Source organism: Calypte anna, chromosome 1 (assembly GCF_003957555.1).
Source record: "Calypte anna isolate BGI_N300 chromosome 1, bCalAnn1_v1.p, whole genome shotgun sequence".
In the NCBI taxonomy this organism is placed as follows: Eukaryota; Metazoa; Chordata; class Aves; order Apodiformes; family Trochilidae; genus Calypte; species Calypte anna.
The window spans coordinates 13,775,345-13,785,079 of record NC_044244.1 but is presented as its reverse complement, the minus strand read 5'-3'; the positions used below and the strand labels follow the sequence as shown (position 1 = coordinate 13,785,079).

Below are 9,735 nucleotides of genomic sequence, written 5' to 3'. Positions count from 1 at the left end.
TGTGGTCTATCTAAGGTCACACATCTCATGGCTGCTTCATGTCGGTTGCTAATAAGCCTGCCATGATTGACTGGTTCTCTCTTCAAGCATAATTTGGTGAGCTTTCTGCTTCTTTGTTTTAGCTGCATTTCTGTAGTTTCTTTCAATTAATGTTACATGACTGGAGGCATTCTGGCTGGTCCATATGGTATGAAAGATTGCCTCTGGGTATTGCTAACAGAACTTGTATATTCCAACTATGTTTTGGAAGAGGTGGAGTGTGAATGCTGTCTGTATTAAACACTGCATCTGTTAACAGTGTCTATATAAGGCAAAGGACATTTGTCCTTTGCCCCAAACATATATCCTTATTAACACTGTAAAGAACCTCATCTTAAATGAAACTGTAAATGTACTTAAATCCACTATTGACTGTAGCACTTTAGGCCTTTCTGCAGGCACTAATGATGAGTTTAGCGGCTCCTGCCCTGTCCCTCTGGCCACTGCTCCAACCTTTGTATGGGCCCTAAATGTTAATCTCTTGATGCTGAATTAAACCCAAGCTCTGCTACAGTGCTGTCCCACAACAGTTTGAACTAACAAAAAGTCAACGGTGACAAAAGATCATAATCAAGTGACAGGGAGGAGAGGGAGGATGGATATGGGACAGTGGGACTGCCACTACTCTGAGAAGTAACAGTACTCCTGCTGGAGCTGGACAGCTGAGTGAGAGATACCGCATGTGGAGTCTGGGAGGCTGCTAAAGTGAAACCAAGTCCTTCACCACCGGTGTTTGGGTTAATAGGTGTGAGCTGGAGCAACAGGCTTACACTGTAACTCCTTTCGCAAATTAGGTACAGAGTACAAAAATTTCACAGTAGTGTTGTTTTCTGTTCTTACCTCAAAGGAGAAATAAACCAAAAATGACACAGTCCTAGAATTAAATGAAAAGCATGTATATGCTGCAGGTGATGTATACAGAGAAAAACCTCGATGATATTTGATAGAAGCGGGACCTATGAGCTCAGAGCTGTTGCGCCGTAGCCTGAAACACCAAAAAAAGAAAAAGCGCATTTGTAAACTGCCGAAACCTGTACCCAAACACAGATTAGGCAGTATTTGGACAACAAAATGGCTGTGGCTGTGGTTATAGGTAGTCCACAGGAGCTCAGCTGGAAGAAGTCGGGGGGAGGGGGAGTCCCGGGGCTGTTTCCGGGCCGCGCTGGGGCCGTGCCGCAATTACCGAAATGCGACCCAGAGACTTACTGCGGGGCGCTGCCAGACGCGGGGCACTCAGCCCTGGGTCGCGCAACGCCAGCGGCTGCCTTCCCGGCGAGGCTCTTCGGCCACCGGATCCGCTCGGCTCCGCCGGGCCGGGCCAGCCGGGCAGGGCCGAGGCAGGCGGCGGCGCTGCGCGGGGGCGCGGAGGAGCAGCACACAGTGCGAAGTGGGGGCAGCGCGGGTGCCGGGCACCCCTCGGGGCGAGCGGCAGGCCCGGCTGCCGGCGGCGTCGCGGGCGGCGGGGCGCAGGCGCGGGGGGCACGGGCATGCGCGCTGGGCGACGGGGAGCCCGATCTGATAGGGAGCAGGGGCTGACACTACCCCCGTGTGGGCGGCGGAACGTCCCGAGGATGACGTGCGGCGTTCTCGAATCCCGTGTCTCGCTCGCTCGCTCGCCGCCGCCGCCGCCGAAGGAAACGGGAAAAGCAACAAGGAGGCAGGAGCAGGCGCGGCGCCATGGCGGCCCTGGAGCGGCCCGTGCCCAGTCCCGAGGCGTTCCTGGGCCAGCCCTGGGCCGCCTGGGTGCGGGAGGCCGCCCCCCCGCACGCGCACGGCGCCGCCCCCCCGCACAGTAAGGGCAGGGACCGGCCCGCGGCTCGGCACGCCGCTCCCCTCCCCCGGAGCGCACGCAACGGCGGCGGGGCCAGGGGCCGGGGGGCCCGGCCGGGCTCCCCCCTCCCCCCCTTCTCCGCTCCTCCCGGGGCCGCGCCGCGCGGCGGGAGGTGCCGCCCCCCCGGGCGCTCAGCTGACGCGCCGAGCCCCCGGTGCCATGTGTGCGGGAGGCGCTGGCGCACGCCGCGCTGTGCCGCTGCCCGGGCTCCGCCGCTGGGCCGGCGCCGCGGTGGGGGGAAGGGGGCGAGGGGGAGGATGCGCGACGCGGAGGGGCTGGAGGATGCTGCGGGGAGGGGGGCCGGAGGGTGCTGCCGCGGGGGGCCCGGCGGTTCCGCTCCCTGGTAGATGCTCCGACCATTGTGCTTTTGCTATTGCAAAGAGAAACACTGCTCACCTCCTCACCTCTCCTCCTCCCCCCGCGCCAAACAATAAATGCACACCTCTGGGCTCTCGGCGCTTCCTGACTCTGCTTCTCTTCTGCAGGTGTAGATCTAGAAGAGACTGGAAAGGAGGGTGGAAAAAGCAGGGAGGTTATGAGGCTTAATAAAGAAGGTAAGTGGATAGTGCTGGCACACCTCTCTACCTGTCTGTCTCTTGGTGGCTGTGGATGACTGTGGTTTGGCCTTGACAGGGTAGTCTAATAGCATGTGGATCTTACTGCTCTGAAGAGTGTTGCAGGGCTGGAGACACACAGATGACTGTCACTGTGATGACTGTGTCAACTTCTTTTGAAGTATGACTAGCACAGGTGTATGTGTGTGACTGACAGACATGGTAAAACATAAGGCAATTTGAAGTCAAAAGACAGCTACACACCAGTGGCCATATTGAATTTTTTTTGAGGACCCTGGCCCTTGGTGTAACATTTCACTTACTTCTCTGTGAAGATAACCATATAGACACGTGCATCAACTTTAAACTTGTATTATCATTGGCGACTGTAGTGAAAAATGTTTTCACTCATGGAGAGAAAAGGTGCCTTACGATCTTTGAGTTCGTTCACGTTACCTCACGTTTTATTCTTTCATTCTCACCTCTGAGCGTGACTTACAGTCAGCTGGGCGGCCAGTGTCTAATATTATCATATGTTAGGCTAAGCCACACGTATTATGCAAAGCCAAATATAATGGGTAAATTGGGCCAAAAGTTTTTCTGGTACCATAGTTATGAACAGGCAAATTCCAGGCTAAATGGTATTTGCTAATACACCATTCCTGACACAGTTCTGTCAGTCGCAGGAGGAGAAACTTGAGTGGTGGGTGTTAACAAATCATATTGACACGTTTTGTTTGTGACGTGTGTCCTTAACTCTAGGGTAGCACCTCATACAGCTAGTGAAATGGTTTTGGATGTCTTTTCATGTAGCTTTCTGTTTATTCTTCTTCTGTTAAGACAGCAGTGTACATATACAACCTTTCTCTCATGAAAAATATTTCTTGACATCAGTTCATAACCAACAGTCCTATCATAGTGAAACTTCCATGTGGCTTACTGATGCTGAGACATATCCTGCTATTACCTGTAATGTCATATTCAGAAATTATGTTAAATTTCTCATTATATTGTCATCACATGGGGTTTTTTTTGAGCATCTTGGCAGCTTAAAAGAATCTTATGCTTTCCAAACAAGCTCTTTAAAACGTATTAATTATTCAGTAGTGTAGATATGTGTGATAAATTATAAAACTGCATAGAGTACACATTAAATATGACTGTTTAAAAGACCATAAAACCTTCCTTTTGGAAGACATTTATAGAGTTGACAAGCTTAATTTTGTTCCTGTCTTGATTCTTCCATGCCTGAACTTCTCTATTTTGCCAGCCCCAAAAGAAGTCAGAAGCAGAACTGAGATTTTTCATGTAGTATATTTATAGGTAAAAGGTTGAAGGCTCAAGCGATTTGGATGCCTATCAGTAAGGTTGAGTGTACACTTGATTCAAAATCAATCACACAAACATGTTGCTACTGAAGCTTGGCCTTCATAAGGAGCTTAATTTGTTGAGATTAAATGTTTTATGCCTGGAAGTTCTTTAACATGAATTTGTACTTTAAGCTTACTTGAGATGTAAAGTTTGAAGCTCACCCCTACTCCTTAGTAATACCTAACAGGCACATTTCTTCCTAGAACGATTCAGTTTAGGTTATTAGATGTTGTCTCTAGTTGGTTGTTTATGGAGGGCTAGAGAATCTGTCTAAGGAGCTCTTTGGCAACTGACTTTAGAAAAATTTTATCAAAACAAAGTATAGTTTCATTGCTGACATAATAGTGACAAGTGTGAAGCACTTATTAGCTTTATAGTACTTGTATTTTAAAACAGCTTAGAAAACCAAAATTGACTGTTAAATTATAAAATAAAAAGCTTTAGGAATTTTATTGCTTCCAAGTAGCAACTCGCTTTGGATCACTTCAAACTTTAATGAAGTTTAAATAAATTAGTATGTGTTGAAATATTTCTAGTGCACTCATTTAAGCAGTCTGTTAATATAGGTGTTTGCACCACACCCATCTATGTGTCTGAACACCCACTGTAAATCTTCCTTGAGCCTCACTATCCTTATTAATAAACATAGGGAGATATTTGGAGAGTTAGATTGGTCTGCCGAGAGCATTTCTCTTGTACTTGCAAAAGAGCTTGTGTGTTTGTTCTGATCTTCCACACATCTGTTGTATGATGTGTTGACTTTTTTTCTTTGCTTTGTTTGCAGACAAGGGTTGTGGCCATGGTAGGTCTTAATATCAAACCCACCTAATTTTTCTTTGCAATCTTATCTGTTTGAGTGGGCCTTCATATGGTGTTTGTGGTGCTATATTATAAGCAGTGTCTTAAAAAAATTAGACTTTATGTGTATAAGGTAACTTGAGGTCTACAGATGGGCAGATTTTATGTATTAAAAATTACCATCCTGATTGATAAAGATAGTGTACAACCTGATCTTGTCACATTTAATTCTGGTAGTATTTATCTGTGATTTTCAGCTTTAGTTGATACGGCCAAATTTACATGCCTGTTCCTGTGTAAGGAGTCAAGTGAAAGTCTTTGTGGAGAACATGGTGTGGGGAAGGGGTGAGGAGATGGTCATCTCCTCCAGACCATGACAAAGGGGTTCACTTTAGTTTTGTAGAAAAAAATTAACTTGGGTGTCAAAAATGCTGCTAACTAGCTTCATCCCTGTGCTAACTAGCTTTATCCATGTGTCACTACCTCCTTTCTGTTTGGGTGCTGTATGTGTTTGGAGTGATGGGCTGCTCTTGCTCCTCTCGTTGGCCCAGACAAGGATCTGGGAGGCAGCATTCCCTGGTGACAGCAGGGAGAAACACTGCCAAATCTCTGCCTGCCATAGTGGCTGATACTTCTTAGCACATCCCTCGGCAAAAGAATCTCTGTCAGGCTGGGATGATCATTTCTGTAAGGCAAGAGGTGCACTGAGGCAACATGCTCCCTCTGTCTCACCTTTAGGGCAGAAGTAAAGACATAGGATTGTTATCTGCTGCTTTCTTTTATTCTACAGTGTGTGTGTAGGCAGCACAGAACCAGAGAAATTTCCTGGATGTTTGTTCAGTTTTGTAGATAGAATTGCTTTTTGCATGCTAATACTTATTTCACATTTTTCTTTAGCAAATGCAGTTACATCCATGGCTGGCTTTTAGTGATACAGATTTTTGGAGAGGAGATTGCAAAGGTGCAAGTGTTCACAAAAAATTAAAAATTTTATGCACAAGTGTTTGTGCCAAAGAAAAACTCAGGAAGCAGAAACTTTATTGTGTAACTTATGTAACAAATCACAACCAAATGGCTTAGCTGAAAGGGGGTGAGGAGTGGGGGTATCAGAATGTGAGCAGCATGTCGAATTTTATTGAAATTTTAAAAAATAAAGTGGGTTATATGAAGAACTGAAGATTTTCTGGTAGGCAGCATTCATAATAGGAGGAGTCTATATTTCTTTGGCAATTTGTGTTTTGTGAAACATCAGGATATCCTGAGGTAGATACAGTAATCTTTTACTATCAGTCATAACCTGTAACTGAATTTAGGTTAATTTTGGAGGGATATGTTTTACTTTATACAAAATATAAGAAAATAGTAGAAAAATGTGATTTGCTTGTTTGTTTGTTTTATGCACAGAACTCTTTATTATTAAATGCTGAGGGTCTTTCCAGGTAGTCAGAAGCTGTAAAGGGGCAAAAGATACCCTCTGGATCTTTGTGAACTACAGCAGGGTTAAATATGACCTATGGGATTTAGATCTATATCTGAGTACTTGGTGTCATAGTCAACTTCAGTTTCTCAGTTCAGTGGGTTTGTATTACTGAGGTTTCAATCTGATGATGTGTCTGTTTTGTCTTAGATAATCTTCTCACTAACCATACTGACTCATTATTATTTAGCATTAAAGATGTTACGTAAATAACTCTATCCTGTTTTTCTGATTTTGTGCAAAAATTCAGTGTTTTTTTGTCATTATTGCACAGCCCCAAACTTGACCATTTTACTTGATTACACACATAAACTTGAGATTAAATCTGTTGGATAGTTGTTTACAATATATTTTTCTTATTTCAACTTCCACAGAAATATCTGTTGGAAAGCTTTTTAGTAAATCATTTGTTAACATTGGAACAAAGTTGAAGGGATACTGATTAGTTTTTATTTCACTAATTTTTTTATTCTTCAGAAAAATGTCTTGATGATTTTATCATTCTTCCTGGAAAAATAAGAAGTTAAGGAACTTGAGTGATGGTAGGAAACACTTCATGGTGAAAAAAGGTTGTAGTATACAGCATTCTAGTTTATGAAAAGAAAGAGGAAGAGAACTAAAATTATTTATTAGGAGATTGTGAAAGAAGAAAAGATAAAAGCAGCTGGTTAATGTAAGCACAGGGATTGGAGCTGATTTTTACAAAAAATTTTTGTTGTTGTTTACTGTGGTTTGCCTATGGCGCTGTTTGCCTTCTTTAAAAACATATCAAATAAAAACTTAACAATAAAACAGTCTTATTTTTCTTAGCTGCCTTCATCTTTCACTTTTTGTGGTGGTAGAGAGTGTTGGATAGTTCTGAGAGGGGAAGAAAATTATAACAAAGTTTCAAACACATACCCCGAGAGAAAGATGTGAGATTATTTAATTTAAACCACCTTAGTTGTTGGTGGTTTTGTAGTCAGCAAAAGAGAAGGGTGAATGTTTATAATTTTCTTTTCCTTGGAAGTTAATATGGTCTTCCAGAGGTGCTGGTTCTTAACCTGTTGTAATAGTCAGATAGACCTCAATGAGTGAAAGAACTGAGGACTGGCAGGGTACAAAACTGTAGCTGTGTTCAAGGAAAACTTTTTCTTACCATTCTTATCTTTATGATGGAATTAAAAATAGTGAGCAAAGGTCCCCATGGGGATTTTCTTTAGGATGAGAAATGACAGTGGGATTGAATTCTGCTGTGCATTCAGGTGTTTAAATGCCTGATCAGTTCAATATATGATATCTGACTGATTTTTTAATTTTTTTTTTTCCCATGGACAGATTCTGCAGGGGGGTGGTGTGGCTCCTGGTTGTGGCTGTCACCTCATTTAATGTGTGTGAAGGAATGGTGACAGAGAAAGATTGAAATACTATATATGACAGTGCACAGAAATTTAGTCAGAATTGTAGTCTATCCTCATGTTTCCAGTTATTATGTGAATCCTGTCCTTTAGTTCATGAGCCCACACATTGGATAAGAAGAGTGGAGTCATGCTGGAGCTCTGTGATCAGACATTCTATGTCTTGAATCAGGATTTTGATGTCTCTAGGTGTGTATCTAAAATTGTTGTTCTATAAATTACTTGTTTAAAAATCTGGTTTTGTTAGGTGGCAGATATCTTGGTGAATGTGAGGTGCTGTTTTTCCCAGTGTTTGTGCAACAGTTATTGTGAGGAGGTTAGATCTTCTGCAATTTGTTACCTCTTTAGAATGAATGCTTGTGGGAAAACCACGTGTGGGTTTTCTTTCAACTGACAGCACTGTCACAAACATCTGTCCGTGGCATTCCTTATACTTCTTGTAATTTATAACAGAACTGGAAAAAGAGGGAAATTACACGTTAGAGTGTACTCCAAGCCCTCTTGTCACCATAGAAAGTGGAATAATTTCTTGTATCTAATTTTGATTGAGATATAAAAGCACGTGTATGTTGTCTTGTTATCTGCCTCTATATGTGATTAATAGTTTATAGATGAAATGTAGGTTTCCATCTGTAAAAAACAAACAAGCAAAAAAACTGCTCTAGAGCCAAACCATTTCCACTGAGAAATTGAGTCATTTCCTTGAAATGAGCCTTTTGCTCCTACTTAATTAAAAATTAGGACATTATCAGGTTGGTTTAGCTTTGGGAAAAAAATATTAGCCATTTAACCAAGGCTGAGGTGTATGAGATGGAAATAGGGGCAAATCCTAGAGAATACATGTTTTAAGGCATGTTTTTTTTTAAGTTGTGTGTCACTGGAGTTCTGCAGGCACAAAGAATAAGTTTCTGGCAGTCCTAGTGAAAGATTTGATTTATAACATTACATGTTTTGCTAAGAAAGATCATCATCTGATGAAATAGTGTGTCAATATGAGTATTTCTTAGAGTTAACTCTAACATAAGGTTATATGAATGCTACAATGACTTTTTATTAAAAGTAATTTTGGAATAACTAGCAAGAAAGATTTATAGTTGATATGGGAGTGGATTAAGGTACTAGATCTCTCTGTGTTCGAAGATCAACTTGATGCAGAAGTTCTTCAGCTTCTCCTTAAAAAAGCTAATGGTGCAGGATGCCAGGTGAAGCTGTTTTCTCTAGGTAACTTGTATGCCAAAAATCTGTGATCAATGCTGTCATGATACAGTAAGGGTGATGGAGATCTCTTAGCAAGTCCATTACAAGAAGTCTTTGATGGTTCTTTTGCTGGATAAGAAAGATGCTATATGGGTAAAATGATCCATTTTTAAATCATAATGATGCACAGTTGTGAAAGCTCACTCAAGTTGGAGAGGGAATACAACAGTTACTTAATACTGGTGTGGAGCAGAAGAGAACCAGCTATTGCATGTGTCATTTCTCTTTTTCTTTTTTGTGTCCCTTTCTGTGATTGAATGTTGATGACTTTAAGGGAGTAGTTTTGTCTTAACTTGTGTCACTTATTGAAAGTTATGCTTAAAGTCACTGATGCTGCTGGAGAAGTGGGCTTTCTGATTGCTGTTGGTCTTCTACTCAGTAGAAATAGAGATTTGTTCCTTCTGAAATATGGAGTTTATTATTCAGCAATTTTCTTTCATATTTTATTATGTTATAATAATACAACCCTTAAGCCCAACACATCTTCGTAGTTGTCTGTATTCTTGTCACCAGTAAGAATACAGAATTTTTTTGTCTTGCTGCTTTTTGGTTTCTGTGTGCATGTATTTATAAAATGTGTGGTGTTTGGCAAAAATGTAAGCGGGGTTTTCCCAGATCAGTAAGAGCATCAGACAGAAGTAGCAAAGAACTCAAAGTCATAAGTTCCAGGTTCTGCACAAGCTGCTGGTACCAATACACAGCTAGTACAGTTTCACTTAATCCCCAGGCCCCTCCTGAATCATCTGTAAAACGGAAGCAGTTGTATTGTGACAGAGCTGCACAGTACACAAGGGGTTTAGACTTGCTTCCCTTTCCGTTCCTGTGGAGCAGGTGTTCAGCAGAAGAGACAGAAGGGTGACTGATAAAGTAACATCAAGATATAAGAATGACCAGCAAAGGTCAAGAATTCATGGGGTTTGGTTCTGTGTGGTGATCTTTGCAGTGCTCTTTTCTTTGTTTGATTGTTTATAATTTTTTTTTTTATAATATACAGTGTTTGATGTTTTCTGT

General features: G+C 42.3%; 1 protein-coding gene across 7 annotated transcripts in view; it reads left to right on the top strand.

Moving 5' to 3' along the window:
• Positions 1–1,585: 1,585 nt before the first annotated feature.
• ATXN7L1 (ataxin 7 like 1) overlaps positions 1,586–9,735 on the top strand; it is a 113,201-nt gene continuing 105,051 nt past the window's right edge. For 2 of the 7 annotated variants that reach the window (XM_030467510.1, XM_030467491.1), the window contains exons 1-2: positions 1,992–2,033; positions 2,356–2,424. In XM_030467510.1, the coding sequence (XP_030323370.1) occupies positions 2,030–2,033; positions 2,356–2,424 (73 nt within the window). In that variant the 5' untranslated portion in view covers positions 1,992–2,029. Of the gene's footprint in view, positions 1,832–1,969; positions 2,034–2,198; positions 2,214–2,355; positions 2,425–9,735 lie in introns of those variants that run through there. The other 5 variants (XM_030467528.1, XM_030467485.1, XM_030467519.1 and 2 more) reach the window with 5 other exon arrangements.